This window comes from Sceloporus undulatus, chromosome 4, assembly GCF_019175285.1.
Source record: "Sceloporus undulatus isolate JIND9_A2432 ecotype Alabama chromosome 4, SceUnd_v1.1, whole genome shotgun sequence".
In the NCBI taxonomy this organism is placed as follows: Eukaryota; Metazoa; Chordata; class Lepidosauria; order Squamata; family Phrynosomatidae; genus Sceloporus; species Sceloporus undulatus.
The window spans coordinates 129213666-129230269 of NC_056525.1; the positions used below are offsets into that span (position 1 = coordinate 129213666).

The 16604-nt window shown below is 47.4% G+C and overlaps 1 protein-coding gene across 1 annotated transcript in view; it reads left to right on the forward strand.

Annotated features, from left to right (window-relative positions):
• LMX1A (LIM homeobox transcription factor 1 alpha) overlaps nt 1-5952 on the forward strand; it is a 13543-nt gene extending 7591 nt beyond the window's left edge. Inside the window, exon 3 of the mRNA XM_042464181.1 lies at nt 5637-5952. Within this exon, the coding sequence (XP_042320115.1) occupies nt 5637-5649 (13 nt within the window). The 3' untranslated portion in view covers nt 5650-5952. The remainder of the gene's footprint in view (nt 1-5636) is intronic.
• Nucleotides 5953-16604: the final 10652 nt, after the last annotated feature.

Genomic DNA, 16604 nt, shown 5'->3' on the forward strand with positions numbered 1-16604 from the left:
AAAACCACCACTAATCATTTTAACAAATGACAAGACTGACAGCATCAAAGGCTAATGAGAATGCAACATAAGGGACATGGCTGACTACCTAACTTGGCAGAAGCTTAGACAGAACATTCAGCATTATATCAATAATCTTATCAAAACTGGAGTAAGAATAAACAGCAAAATTACATGCAAATATATTCTCAAAGGCAAGAAGCAAAGCGGTTAACAAATCAGCCAATCTTAATTTCTGCTTGCCTGTGAAGGAATTAAAAATAGACTGGGCTTGCAGAGGCCTAGACAAACTGGGGCTAGCAGAGGTCTAGATAGACCGGGGCTTGCAGAGGACCCCTTGTTTGATGTCCAAACAAGGCAAATAAATGAGGAAAAAGGTGACAACAACAAGCAATAGACCTATCAACATCAAATTTGTTGAAGAGACTAAGGGGGAAACTGCCCCAAAGTGGCAGCTTAAAGCCTCCCCTGACAAAGCCGGATTGAGGCTGTGGCAGCTGCATGCCACAGCCCCAATCTGCTGTGGCAGTAGCTGAAAAAGGAATGGTTTTGAACTGCTCCTTTTCCAGCTGTGGAAAAGCTGCCTTTAGTGGCTCTTCTGCGTCCCCATGGTGGTTTTCCAGCATGTTGGGAGATTGCGGCATGTAACCGCCACATCCCCAAGACACCCAGAAGCTGGCCCACATGTGGGCAGCCAGTAATTTGGAAGCTGGCTTCCGGGCAGCTTCAGAGTGTGCAACATCAAAATGCCACGTTCTGAAGCTGTCTGGACGGCGGCGCAAAGGGGCGGTTTATTTTGCCCCTTAGAGAGAAACTGGTAAAAGACATTCAGAAAGATTGTACTCTTGCACCTGAACCCATGATCTCTAAACTTACAGCTCTCACCAGGCGTATTTATGATATTGAGGATGCCAAGGGCGCTCCAGTAGGGATTATTGAAAAAGAAATAGAAACTATAGCAATTCAATGAATAACTCCAAAATAAAGTTGAAGACTCTAAAAACTGGGGGTGGAATATTAATATTTGCTGGGTGTGTATGAGTGTGAGAGAGACAGAGCTTGGTGAACTTACCTGGGTTAATGAAAACTGTCCTGACTTGAGCCTCAAAAATACTGATATTGAGTGAGTCTACAGATCCTTCATCATGAACATGAAAACAAGCTCCCTACCCAGAAATATCATCCTCAGGTTTGCACATTATCCAAGAAAATGCAAATTTTAAATAAGTTTCTTTTGTCCATGGTTTAAACTACAAGAACCACAAAATATAGATTTTCCCAGATAGTTTAAGGAATCAAAGTAATTTTTAACCTTTCACACTTTTGCTCCAGCGAGTGGGAGTTAAATATAAATATGCATCTCTGTTCTCATCCTACAAGAAAACTAAAGCAGCTCTTGGAAGTCTGTCATTCATAGAGTTGCCATATGTAGAAGACAAAGCAAATAACAATATCACTGCCTGATAGTGCCTCATCTTCTTTTACTTTTGCAATTCACATGATGCAAGGAATGTGACCTCTTGTTTTCAGTAGAGATTTCTCAGCAGAACTATCAAATGTATTGGCACTCCCATGTCTTTGAGAGCATTCCATAGCTTTTCTTCATCGATGCATTCAGAGGCTTTGCTATAGTCTATAAAGCATATGTTGATTTTCTTTTGGAATTCCTTGTTGCACTCCATTATGATTATCCATTGTATGTTTATTTAATTAAATTCAGCATTAAAATACTACAAGCAAGCAAAGCATATGCTGTGACAGCACATCTGAAGAACTCAAATCCTGACATTCTCCCTCACACCCAGTATATCTAATCCTTTACCAAAATGGGTGCAAAATTCATTATCACATAATAATCAGTGATAGCCTGTATTTACCCCAGCTTTGATTTTGTCTGGATAGTGTGTTGTCCTTCCGCTGACAGGCTAAGAACTTCCTTTTCAGACAGGCATTTAAAACAGAAAGTTTTAAAAGAATGGGTTGGGGTGTTATATTGTTTTAAAATGTTTTAAACATTCTAAATTTTTTAAACTGTGTTTTATGCTTTAACATACAATTTGTTTCAATATTGTAGTAATTTAATTTTGTTTTAATATACTATTTTTGTATGCTTTTAACTGTGCTGTTTTTTAACATTGTAAGCTGCCCTGAATCCCAGTTTTGGGGAAAGAGTGGGATATAATAATAATAATAATAATAATAATAATAATAATAATAATAATAGTTTGTATAGTGTGCATTTACTTGAGTGCCTGCATATGCTCCGAATCTACCCACACATGTGCCCTCATAGGAAACTGTTTCCATGTTTCTTGTAAATGTTAGAGTCTGAAATCTGACATTTCAAAATGTTGATAATCAGGTGAGGATGCATCTCTTGGATGCAACAAGCTGTCTTCCGATGCTGGTTTGAGTAGGCTGAAATGAAACACAGGATGCAAGACTCTTAGATAATATCAGCTCTGCCATTGCATTGTTGATCAGTCTTTGCACAAACCCCAGGTTTTTAGAAGGCTGCAGGCCTCATAAAAACTTGAACAAATAAACAGACCACCCCACTTTAAAGTTCTAACTATACACAATTTTTAACATCCAATTCATTTGGCTATACTTTTCCCCAAACATTTTGTTCAGTTCCTTCCAGCAAACTGTGGGGAATGCTGTTGTGGGGAAAACATGGTATGAAGTCTTTTGTCTCTCCCCTCCCCCAAATATTGTAGCAGTCTGGACAAACAATCCACCAAGATATTCCCCCAGCAAATATTTCAGTTGAAATTCAAATTTATAACAGAAACCTGCTGACTATAAGTGTTTGAAACTTAACCTTCTGGGGGTTTGCAGTACCTCCAAATCACACTGGCCAGTGCATACTTAGAACAGGCAGCTAGCACCTTCTAGCAAATACTGCCAAGCCTTGAAGGCCCATTTCATGACAGACACGTCCTTCTTCCATACTGGCCAATTCAATTCAGCTTTGGGTCTCTATATCAACTGCTTTTTTTGCAACAGAACAGCCACATAACAGTGTCACTTGCATCCACTTGCACTACAAAAGGCTGGTTGCGTCTGGGTATTTGCCAAGGCTCTGAAATTGACCCTCAGTACTCCATCTTAGCAATGGGCTTATGTTCTCTTGTACTAGTCTTATACTGGTCTGAACCAAAGTAAAAGAGGACAAACAGCACAGGACCTAAAAACTAACCAATTCTAACTAATCTGAGAGGGGTGAGAGTGAAGGAAACATCTGGATGTTTCCATTTTGCAAGCACATGATCTCCACATGTGCTTGCAAAAAAGGCAGAGGTGAGCCTGCTCTTCAGATTCTAATAATGACTCTTAAGTGGTCTGAGCAACTGAGACAATGGAGTTGAGCAAAGCCAATCACTATAGCCATTCATCCTCTTTTAAATCCAGATGTTTGCCAGCCTCTCTGAAGGCAGCACAATACTTCACCATAGGATATATGGCATTCAGTAGAAGTGAACAAGACAGTTACACACTGGCGGGTTACAAACCGCCATAAAGTACGCGCTCCGTGCGTACTAGGGTTAGGAAGGGCCGTATTAGGGTTAGGAAGGTTCTTACCTTCCTGACGGCCCTTCCTCCCAGTACGCGCGGAGCGCGTACTTTTTTGCGGTGCCCATCCACATGGGCGCCGCCATGCTGACGTACTGGACGCAGACGTGTCGCGGCGGAAGTGACGTCGCGAGGGCGCACTCCACCCCTCGCGGCGCCACTTCCGCGTTCAAAAAAGGAGCGGCATTTCGCCGCTCCTTTTTTGCTGCGCAGGGAAGCCTCGCGGTCTGACAGCTGGGGCTTCCCTGCGCAGCGAATGGCGGCGGCGGGAAAACGGCCCCTTGAGGGCCGTTTGTAACCCGCCACTGATTGCTCTCCATCAATGCAACCATTTCCTTTCTAGGATGAGGGGATTTTGCAGTTTAAAATGAGGGTTGGGTTTTCCAGGATGGTCAAAGGGTCCAGATCACACTCCTACCTTTTCTATTATGAATTTTTAACAACTTGTGCAGACTTTGGCAACAGATAGCTTTCCTGTCTTATGCATCGAAGTCTAATATTCATATTTACTGAGCATAACTGGTAACAGCTCCTTGCTGCACTGTAGGCACATCCCTAGTGATAAGCACCACTCTCTGTCTTGGTTGCTTTCTCCATCTCTTGACTCATGGATTTTGTGTGGCCTTGCTTAGCCACTGGTTTCACTGTTAAGCCTTACTGCTTGGCAAACTTCATGGTTTCCTAGACCATCTCTCATTAGCTGGACAAGATGACTCACTCTATTAGGGTGTTAGGGTTGTCCTGCAATTGGGCCCACTTTAAGATGTCTGGGAGCAGCCATTTTGGAAAGCCTGGATCTTGATAGCCTTGGATCAATTGGGCAATCTCTTGACCAGTTGCCAGAAGGCTACAGCATATTCAGTCAACCACTGTGAACTCTGCTTCAGGGTCATTGAGCATGTGTGTACCTTGTCACGCTGAAACAGGGCTTTGAAATGGGCTCACAAACTCAGCATGTGCACTTACAAGTTGTTTAAAGCTGGTGCCATCTTGTTATACAAATGCACCAACCATTCTGCCACTTTACCCTTCAGATGGGTGCTGATGTATCTCAACTTTGTGGCTTTGGATGGGAAGGTCTGCTCCCACTCAGCCATGAAACCAGCCACCTGAGCCAGGAAAAATGGCAGTCTGTCTGTGCTCACATCAAATGTGACACCCAGACACTGGTTGCCACGCGGTTGATGTTGTTGTGGTGGTTGTGGCTACTGTACCACCTGTGGTTTGGGGGGCTGCTGATGGTGGCAGCTGCACTCCAACGGATTGCAGTTGGAGGGGTTGTTGGCCCTGATCACTGGGCTCTTGGTGGCCACCTGCTGCCTGTCGCCACATCTCCCCAGTGGAACCTTTGAGCAAAGCCTTGTGGGGCCACTAAGTGCTTTCACTTTATCCTGCAGCTGCAGCAGCTCAGCCTTACAATCTTTGTACTTCAAGCCTGCAAAGGGCCCCAATGCATACATCCCACACCGACAGCTATCCACTTTTCCAGTGCTCCCTCAAGGTGTTAGAGTCTATTGGTACAGGATTGCTTTGGTTCAGAAATCAGAAAGTTCAGGAGACTTCCAGCAGAATGGCAGGCATGATAGTCACTTTGCGGTTCGCAAAGCCGATAAATATATCTTCCAATAAAGGAGAAGCAGAGGGGCCAATTGTCAAGGTTAAAAGCTGACAAGAAATGTTTAGATATGTGGTGGCCATGAGCAATTAGCAGCCAGCATCAGTTGCAGCTGTGTGGCATAGCAACACAGAGTGTTCAAGGTCATTCTACTGCCAGAGTGCAGGAAGCTTATAATGTAAACATGTGTCTGCTTAGACAAGGGGACAGTTTTCTGGGTGGCACAGGAAACAGTTAACAGCCATGAACGGAAGAGGCTGGGTTTTAGGACCACATGGCATTGAGTCTATATAAACTCAGAAGCTTCTGGGAGTGGTTGTTGGGTTTGTGAGAGGAGTTGGATGTTCTGTATTGGAGAGTAAAAGTCGCGTTGGATAATTGGTTTGCACTTGTAAATAAAGATAAGCACTTTCAGGAGCTCCGCTTGTCTGTCGTTAATCATCAGAAGCCTGGTGTGAGCTGGACAGCTCCTGGTGACCTGCAATCCATCATTCTGGAAGACAACCAGCTGCTGTTACCTTTGCTGCAGAGACCTGAGAACACGCTTTCAGGATTCATCAGTTTACTCTGCTATATCCTGACACCAATGATCAAACTCCTGATTACCCCCAGCATGTCCATGAAGAGGAATAAAAGAAGACCATGAATGGGAGACTGAGGAGAGCAAAGGGCAAGCGATGTCTGTGACAAGCCACTGCTTTGCGGTACAAGCATCACAAGTTTTTTTTTAACTTGAGAAAAAGCTACTTTAAGTAAAACAATGCCAATCTGCCAATTAAATATACTTTCTACATAAGAACTCATCTACATGGTAATCTATGAAATAGTTGTTATTTACCTACTTATGCCTTTGAAATAACTGTTCGGGACATGATTTATTGTCTTTCTGCCCTGATATTCTCAAACATAGGTCAGGATCTAAATATTGGTAGTAATGTCTATCTTTTACCATTCATTATTTCCAAATACAGTCTCAAGCAAACTATGACACTGAAGGACAGACACTATTCAGACAATAAACAATTGCATGAGTTACTTGTTTCAAGTAAATAACAGGCATGGGAGAGGATTTAACCTGACACAGATTACAGCTATGGCATCTGCTGTGTGTATTAGAAAGAAATGTTCCACTGTCAAGAGCAGGGCTTTTCTTCCAGTATCAAAGGCCTTTGATCTAGACTGGAGGTGAGGGGTGTATCTCATTTACTTTGCATGTGCTACACTGACTGCATTGGTAAGAGCCTTTTCTGGCTATGCAGATGCCACACACACACACACACACACACACACACACAATCTCTGCGCCTTTTGTTCCATGCTCTTTGCCCACTGAGGCAGGCTTCCATTGCCCTCTTCCTATTGGACTGCTTTAGCTCCTTTAGCTGGAGAAGATGGGTCACGACAGCACCAGAAAATCTAGCTCTGCAGAGTTACTGAAGGAAGCTTTTCAGGCCACTCTGTCTCTGTGGGCCTGACCCATATGCACTTCTGAAAATATCAAACTCCTCATGAATGGAGGATGTTCCACTGGTCACTAGGGCTGATTTCTGAGTAGACACACATTGGATTATATTTGTCAGGATCATAGTTCCTACCATGCTTGCTAGCCCAACAGATGGCCCAACAGAGAGCTTGGCAAATGATGCAGATCCAATGGGAAATGATGGGAGCCTGCCCTAGAAAGCACCAAAGGAGAGTCGGGGGACAATAGGTGCATCAAGACTAAGGCACCAAGACCAACCCCTTCTTTGTGCAAATCAAACTAAAGAACCCCAGGTGGCATATGAATCCCCCCCCCATGGCAACATATTTGGGATTACAATACAAGGCATTGGATGCTCCCATTAAACTTGGATTAACTAACTTGAATTAATATGTATTATTTAATAATCTGGACGCATTTCAAATTGGCTTCAGGGCGGGATATGGAGTGGAGACAGCCATGATCGCCTTAATTGATGACCTCCGTCTGGGCACAGACAAGGGAAGTGTGACCCTGTTAGTGCTCTTTGATATCTCAGCGGCTTTCGATACCATCGGCCATGATATCCTTCTGGAATGCCTGAGGGAGTCGGGTATAGGGGGCACTGGCTCCAGTGCCTCCAATCCTACATCTCGGGCAGGTCCCACATGGTGAGGCTGGGGACAGTTGCTCTTCTAGGAAAGAGTTGACATCTGGTGTACCCCAAGGTGCCATTCTGTCCCCCAGGCTATTTACCATTTACATGAAACCACTGGGAGAGCAAGGACGTAGCCAGGATTTTGGGAAGGGGGGGGGTCAAGACTAAGTGCCACCATTTTGAGAGGCTAAGAGCCCCCCCCCCCAAGACACAAAAAGAGTGTCGAGCGTTTACCCTCGACACTTTGATGGCACCACTTTAACTTCCGTTATGGCTTCGTGCAATGGAATCTTGGGAACTGTAGTTGAGTCATCTGTCAGGTGCCACAACAAACTACAAATCCCAGCATTTCACAACCTGGCGGCCAGGGCAGTTAAGCGGCATCGAACGGATTATTTTTTCGTGCAGATGCAAACTGAGTCCTTCCTCTGAAGGTGTTTACATCAGTAAATTCGCTCGATAAAGGCAAAGTGCAGCTGCTCGAGCAATGAGCGGCAGCCACTCTGTTCATGCTCAGAGACCCTCTGCTCATGCTTGGACACTGTATTCCAGCATCTGGTGAGCTACGAACCCAGGCTGCATCCACACATTTCATTCCCACTTCCAAGAGGGATTTAATTTTGAGATACACCACACCACACACACCTTTTAACCAAGACCTATCTATTACATCTATCTTCTATCTATCTATCTACTATCTATCTATCTATCATCTATCTATCTATCTATCTACAATATTTTTATATTCCAAGCCCATTATACGTTCCTTCTTTTTATATTAAACAAACCCCTTTAAGAGAATCCATTTTGGGAGAAAGCAGAGTAAAAACAATCAATAACAAATCTTAGTGCATGGCCATCAGTACATGGCTTGCACTTATAGACTTATACCCTTTATACATTAAAAACTATTAAAATCACAGTGCTACAGAATCTGAGACATAGAGTTAGAAGAGACCCCTAGACGGGCTGATCCAGTCAACCCCATCTGCCATGCAGGAACTCCCAGTCAAGCATCCTCAACACATTATGTAATGGAGGGTCCATGCTGCATTGTAGAAAATATACTATAGATACTGCTATGGAAACATCACCCCCTTGCGTCTGTATCTTTGGGAAAGGCGGGATTAAGAAAAATAACAACAACAACAAATATCTGGGTATTGATTTTGTGAGACATTTAGCCTTCTTGTCAGGCCATCCAGTCCAACCCCATCTGCCATGCCGGACTCTCCACCCAAAGCCCCCATTGACATGCTGAAAAAGGGCCGCTACTGTATTTTATACTATTTGTGTTTTAAAAAAGAGAAAAAACAAGGCTGAAGGAAGCCTTGCCTTTTTGCATCACAGCCACCTCTTTTTTGTTGTTGCAAAAATCCGAGAATGACTTTTTGAAAACATGAGTCCATTCTAGGAGACATGTCCAGAGTAGAGCTGAGTCTCCTTTCTCTGGACTTTTGAAAACATGAGTCCCTTCTCAGGAGAAATGTCCAGAGTAGAGCCTGAGTCTCCTTCTCTGGACTTCTGAACCTAAAATATTCCAAAGCCCAAACTGACCCTGAGAGCATCTGGTCTGCCCCCAACTCAGGAAACTGGAAATCCTGAAGGTTTAGATCATGACTGATATGTATTATACAAGGCATAGTGGTCTCAGGGTTTGCTGAAAGCTCAGTATGCAGCAGCACAACATTATTTTAAAATATAGTGCATTAAATTACCTTCAGTCTTGTCTATGGATGCATATGAGACATACATGGCTCCCATCTCCCGTATCATATCCCATTAGACATAATACTGTTATATATATTACCAAAACTCTGAAAAACTCCAAAATCCAAATACATCTAATCCTCAGCATTTTGGGTAAGGGTATTATTTATTATTATTTTATTATTATTATTCATTATATTGTACTGGATATAACCGCTAAGTTAGAAGTCACCTTTTCCTTCTTTCTTCCAGTTCTCCCTGGGAGGAGGGGGGGGAGGAGGAGGAGGAGGGGAGGAGTGGAAGCCGGACTCTGAAGGAAACGAAACGAACGGAGTCACAGGGACCTCCCCTCCCTTCCCTCTCTCTCCCTCTCTCTCTCTCTCTCTGAGCTTGGCGTTCAAGCTCCTCCCTCCTCCCTCCTCCCTCCCCCCTCCATTAAGCCCCGGCGTAGAGGGGAAAAGAGGACTTTTGTTTTGTCTTTCCCTGTCTTCCCTCGCCGTGGTTTACTGGGGGGGGGGGGCGGAGGAGCTTGAACGCCCCCCGGGCCTGATGGGGGGGTTCCAACCCCCCAACCCCCCCCCTCCGGCGCTACGTCCTTGGGGAGGATTATCCGGAGACAGGGGCGCGGGTGGTTACCCCCTACGCGATGACCACCCAAATCTGTTTCTCTATGCCCTGACTGCTCAGTGACCTAAGGATGACTTCCCCCCTCTGAATCCCTGCCTGAGTCAGTAAGCGCGGATGAGGAAAAACAAACTCACAGCTGAATCCAGCGAAAACGGAGGTACTGCCCCGGTTCATTAGGCCTGAGGCGGGAAATTTTGTCCACACACCATTGGTGGGGGTCACACTTCCCCCGAGAATGACGTCTGCCAGTTGGGTAGTCATCTGACTGTCTCTACGTTTGTAATTCAAGTGGAATGCGCGGCCAGAAGTGCTTGGTACCAACTTCAGTTGATACACCAACTGCAATACACCTCAACCTAAGGGACCTGAAGTGTTAAGGTCCATGTCTTGTAAATCCTTATAAACTTTATCCTTTTTCTTGCCAGGCCATACCTCCCTACCACTATTATTTTCCTGGGGACCAATTAACTTCCTACCCTAACTATATCTTTCTTTTCGTCTTACATTCTTTTGCACTGGATGATTTCTATTTAATCAATCTTTCCCTTTTCTCTTTGTGGCGCCACAAACACTTCCTATTTTCTTATAGCTTGGTAAGTACTCTTTAAATTTTATGTGAGCCTATTGTTGATTTAATAGATCCTAGTTCTTTTTCTCCAAAAAGTGACTTCTTGTGCTCTGAAGTGTCCTTTCACGTTTCATGATAGTTTTTCATTCCCATTTAACTATTCTACACTGTTTTAGTAGTAATTGATCCTTGGATTGTTTATTCATTTGATCGGAAAATATCCTTATCCCCTCCTCTCTCTTCCTCCATTCTGTTTCTCAGTGTTTCTTGACTTCTTCTGCCATTTTCTTTTCACAATTTTTTTTCTGTTTCATTTACTATGCGCAATCGTCTTTGGGACTCTTTTCGGTTTTCCTCTCTCTCCCTTTCCTATGCTTTATTCAAAATTCACTTGCTTTTTATACTGAAGGTAGTCTTATTTTGGTTTTTCAAAGGTGGAACAAGCCTTCTTGATTTCCCCGTTCTACTGATGAGGATTCTGTAACTCTTAATTACACAAGTTAAAATTTGTCAGTTTTCTCCTCTTCGCCACTGCCCATGTGATTATCTTAAATATCTGATATCTGTTTCAGCAAAAATGTACGAAAGATTACAAAAAAAAACTTGTTCATCTTGCACAATTTCATCTCATCAATGGTGGAGATACTTAATAATTTTAAAATAGTTTATCCTTTCTATAGATAATTTGTTCCTCCTTACGTTGCTGGGGGCGCATATATTTGGGTTACTTTGCCACAACTCTATACAAGGTATCTGGAATTTTTTATCTTGTTTGCTCTTGCATTTATCCTATATATAACGGCCTATCTCCCATTCAAACAGTTGTTGCAGATTGCCCATATATGTGCAAAAATGTGAGGAGATCTTTGTATAGATTCTCATTTTCTTACTCAGGAATTCCTCTCAATTTTAAACCTTTCCCCATTTGTTCATTATTGCCTCTTGTTTATTTCAAATGTTTTCGTTCGCTTAGTTCAGGTCTTCCTTTCTTGTTCGGTTAAAAGCGGATTCTAATTTCCCACCTTTTCACCAATTCTCCCATACTATTTATAATACTAATTACTAAATAGTACTGGTAATTATGGCAGCTTGTCTCTGCTTTTGTTTATCTCAAACGTACTTGTTCTTACCAGTTCTATTATTATTATTATTATTATTATTATTAAGCTTATTTATATCGACTGTAAATTATATAGCATTGTAAAATAAAAAAAAAATCTGCCTATGGTTGTACATTTACAAGATATTAAATATACATATTAATTCAAGTTACCGCATTCAATAAAAATAGGGCAGACACAATTAAAAATAAAATCAGATGAATGTTAGATAACCTCATAACACAAAATAACATATATCCTAGAAGGAATCGATTAGAGTTGGAAGAGACTCACAAGGGCCATCAGTCCAAACCCCTGCCATGCAGGACTTCAATCAAGCATACCCGAAGTCGCAGTCTTGCCTTGTTTAACGACTTAAGACTTACAAGGAGGGGAGACTCCACCACACTTTGAGGAGGTATTCTTTTACTGTCAGAAAATTTCTAATGTTAGGTGGGAATCTCTTTTCTGTAGCTTGCACATTGTTCCAGGTCCTGTTCGCTGGGAGAGAAAACAAGCTCCCTCTCAGTTATGAATTCCTTCAAATATTTAATAGCGGCTTAGTATATCCTCTTAACCTTCTATTCTCCAGGCTAACATCCAGCTCCCTAAGTCGTTCCTCATTAGGGATGCTAACGATTCATTTCACTGCCCGGGAATGCTTTCAAATTCAGTTTTGAAGCTGGGTTAAAGAGGATGATGAATGTGTTGTGAGGAAGAGGTTACAGGGTGAGGGGAGGAGCGGGAGGCAAGTGAAAAGAGATTTAGATCCAGGATGGGCAGTGAAAAGGCTTAAGACAGCGACTTTTATCCAGAGGCCATGACACAAAGGCTTGCCACTATGCAGATCCATCTCTCTCAGGCCAGGGAAAAAAACCGTGAGTCCCGGCTTATTCGGCGATTGCTCCTGGGAACGGTGTGAAGAGGGAGGTTCGCGTTGTCTTCCGTCCCGCCCTTCGCGCCCCCGGCGTCATATTCTCCGGGCCAGTGTGTCCGCGTGCATCTGCGCAGGTCCGGCTTTTTTCCAGGCGTGGTGGTGTCACGCGGCCGGGACAATTCCTCCTACCACCCCGATGTGGCCCGTGCTCCAAAACCGCACAGTGCACCGCCAAACCCTCCCACGCGCCCCAACAAGTCTTCGGCTGGACTGAGGTTTACCGAGCCTTGACTCCAAATAGCGAAGAGCCGAGGGCTCCACGCGAAGAGACGGTACGAAGCGAGGTCCAAACTCGCTTCAGCCTTCGTCTTCCTAGGGCGTCCAAGGCATCTCGCAACGCTCAAAGCCGAAGGCGCCAGGCTGTGCCTTTGGGACGCGACCCACGTTCCCGTCACCACGGCGGACAGGGCCACGATCTTCCAAGCCCTCCTTCAGGCGCGGCGGGATGTACTCTGGATCTTCCGACAATCCTTTCTTCCCACCGGCGGAGACTCGAACGCCGGGGAAGAGAGCCACGGACAAGACAGGTCGTGACCCTGCCCTCTAAATGGCTAGGCCGTCCAAGCTAGCCCGTGTACCGACCCCCCACGAAGGGTCAGGACAAGAGGCGTTCTCCTTCCAGGAAGGCTCGCGCCTCCATCCGGCGCTCCCCAGATCCAGAGCCTGCGGCCCGAGGCCTCGGCTGACTCCGGTTAACCGGACACGCCACCGCTCGCCCACCCATTGGACTTTGTCCCACTGGACGGAGGACACGTTCCTCCTTCCCTCAGAACAACGGTCGCCTCTCACTCCGGGAAACGCGATACGGAGACCCGCCCACGTAGACGCAGATACCAGACTGTTCCTCGACACTCAGACGGGGCCCGGTGGGCCGGGTGGTATTACATGTCGGTATCGGCCGAGGACCGAGCCCATCCGGGAGTTCACCAGACTGACCCCCCCACTCCAGTGCAGAACCTCAGCCGGGCACCTCGTCCAGATCGGTCCCGACCGTATCGTGTACGAGAGGCCGCCATCTCACCTCGAAGACACTTCACGCTCCTCGCCCGACCTGTCCCGGTCCAACCAGATCCCAAGTCAGAGTGATGTCTGCCCTCTCCTTGACTTGGACTCTGCTGAGGAGCCCTTGGCCTCCATCCGAGGCACCATCCGATTGAGGATGTCCTTCCGTGTCGGCCTCGCCTCAGAGGATGCACAATCCTGAGCCATTTTCCCGTCGGCGACGTTCGTTCCTTCAGCGAGCACGTCGTGAAGATGCCGAGGGCTTCTCGAATGAGCTACTTTCCAGGACGCCCACGCTCAGGATCGGGTGGATGGAACGTGGGTGGCACGAAGGGTGCCTACTCACCCTTGCCTCTCTGCTTCCCTCGCTTTAGACATCATTAGAGGTTTGGGGACTCATGGCCCCCTGTTGCATCCTCTTGACACGGTAGAGTCTCTCTACAGAGTCGCTCCGGCGATTTGTCTTGGTTGCGACCACCCCACAGACGACTCTTTGCTATTGTGACGGGAGCCAGTGCACAGCTTCGTCCCGAAGCAGGCCGACTCCCGGCCGATACTGGAGGCAAAGAAATTGGATGGCCTGGCCACAGACAGGCCTACTCGGCAGCTGCCTCGTGCGGTGAAGGCCAATCAACTACACTGCTGCATGGGAGGCCCCCATCCCGCCCTCATGGAAACGAGACTTCCCCCATCATCCGACATCCGGAATGATGTCCGAGGCAGTGTCCTAGGTCAGGGACGGACAACTCCCTCGGAGGCTGGCTCATCCACCACTTCCAGAACAATATGGGCTGACTGTGCGGGAAGGGCCACGTCTGCATCCATGGCACTCAGACGCCCCGCTCGGTTTGGGGCCTCGGACTCATCCCTACGTTCAGCGGCCATCGGGACATGCCTCTTGACGGGACCGGGCTCTCCATGCGGAGACGCAGGACCGCTGCACAGGAAAGTTCGGATGAAGGCCGGCGGCGAAGAAGCATGGCTGTCTTTCGACCCACACTGCTTCTCCACTCCGAAGCGTCAGCGCCGTGGCAGCCGCAAAGGTCAGTCACCGGGGACATTCCCCGGGACGCAGTCCAAACAAACAGGTATCCAAAAGACACGCTTCCCTCCAGTCTTCCTCCTCATCTGGCCGTCGAACTTCCCGACTCGGTACCGAAGGTCCCGCCGTCAGGACAACGACCACGGGAAAGAAGAGAAAATTGAGGGACGCAACCGCGCTTGTCACTCCTTCAACCATCTTCTTCTTGACTCTGAGGCCCTTTGTTAACAACCTTGGGCCTTTATAAAACATCGGGACTCGTGGGTTCCTCAAAATCGTTTCCTTAGGGGATTATGCCCTCGGTCACAGAGCTCCCTCCAACTGGAAGCCGTTCAGTCCACTCCCACCTCGGACACCCTTCTGACGATAGTGCACGTTGCTCGGTACGGGGGCAATCTTCCCACCTCACCGCCCGACAACGGCTCGGGCCTTTTCTCCAGGTTACTTCCGGTACCGAAAAGGATGGCGGATTAGGCCCATACGGAATTGAGACAATTGAATTTTTTGAATTTTTTCCTGGAATACCGTCGCTCGCCTTTCGAATTTGGAACCTTGGATCTTCCTTTGCTCTGCTTCACAGGGCCCTGTGGGTCTTGCGACCGTCGACCTGAGGACGCCTACTTCCACATCTGGGATTCGAGCATCCCACCGAGCTTCCTCGCCTTCGCTGTCGTCTCCACCTCGTACCCCATTACCAACGTCTTCCCTTGGCCTTTGGCCACGTCTCTCAAGGGTCCTTCTGAGTGCATGGCCCGTTTGTGGCCCTAACCTTCACAAACGTTGCTTTTCATGGTCTCCCCTACCTGGCGAGGATGTTTGCAGCCGACCTACCCAACAACGAGCTGCAGGAGGCAGTCTCATTCGCCTTGCCCCTCTTGGACTCCCTCGGCTGGTCATCACCCGGGCGAAGTCCCTCCACACCGACCAGGGCAGGTCAATTCATCGGGCATCCTCGATCCGAAAGTTGCTCGCCTTCCTCCTCTGGATGGTTTCACTCCTGACAACGTCCTCAGTGCGTGCATCTCCCACAGAAGGTGAGAGCTGATGAGACTGTCCAAGTCGCCCTAGGCACATGGCGTCGACGACCATTCGTCACCTTGGCAAATGACTTCGTCTTCGGCCTCTCCAAATCCTGGTTCCTCCTGTCTTCTCTACGTTCAGGAGACCCCGTCCAAGCTGGTCACGGGTACCGAGACCGATAGCCGCCCCCTTCCCCTGAGATGTTTGGTTGGACCGCCGCATCTGACCACCGGAATGCCTTTCATCCGCCCCAGGCCAACTGACTCTGACAAACCGACGGCATCCCTGGAGGTGGGGAGGGGCGCTACCCGCTCGACTGGTCGTCAAAGACAGGGGTGGTCCCACGCAAGACAAGCTCCTCTACCCCAAACAACGCTTTGGCAGCAGCTGGGCAGTGGAAAAGGCATGAGGGCGTTCGAGTCGCCGTCACGGGAACGTTGGTTCCTCCTGACGGACGGACACTACCACCGGATGTATTACATCAAATAAAACAAGGTGTACCAGGTCCAGCGGACCCTGCTCGATCACACTCCGCTCTGGGATTGGTGCACTCCAGAGACGTGTCCTCCTCCAGGCAGTTCACCTTCCCGTGGGAGGGACAACCGAGCTGGCAGATGCTCAGAGATATCCATCGTGTGCCACGAGTGGAGATCCATCCCGAGACGTCAGCGACCATCTCGGACGGGGGGGACCCCCGGATCGACCTCTTCGAGACCATGGTGGGGGTTGCGGAACAGCACTGTCCCCGTTTTGCTCCCGGAGCGAATGGACGGATCCCTCGGACGACGCATCGCCTTCCTCTGGACGGGGGAGCTTCTCTACGTTCTCTCCGTTCCCTCTCATCATCAGCGGTGGTGTCCAAGCTGACCCCCGGACCACTCGCTGCGATCCTGTCAACCCCGTGGTGGACGAGACAGCCGTGGTTTCGCATCCCCTTCTCCACCTTCCAGGAGATGCTTCATCCGCCTCTATCCCCGCCCGACCTGCTGTCGATCCCGGATGGACGGATTCTCCACCCGGAATCGAGAGCGCCTCCGCTGGTAGCTGGAGGATACAGCCCTGATTGTTTGCTGGAGTCGCTTGTGGCGATGATCCTTGCTGGCACGGAAACCTTCCCCCAGCGGTCTCTGACGAAATGGAGGAGCTTTTGCCTCTTTCCCTTGACCCAAAAGTGCTTCCTTTTGTCTCATGCTAGGTTTCCACTCAGGTGGTTCTGGAGTTTGATGGCACTCTCTGGATGAGGGGCTGTCCCTAACATCATCAAAATGTACTTGTCTGCCATTGTGC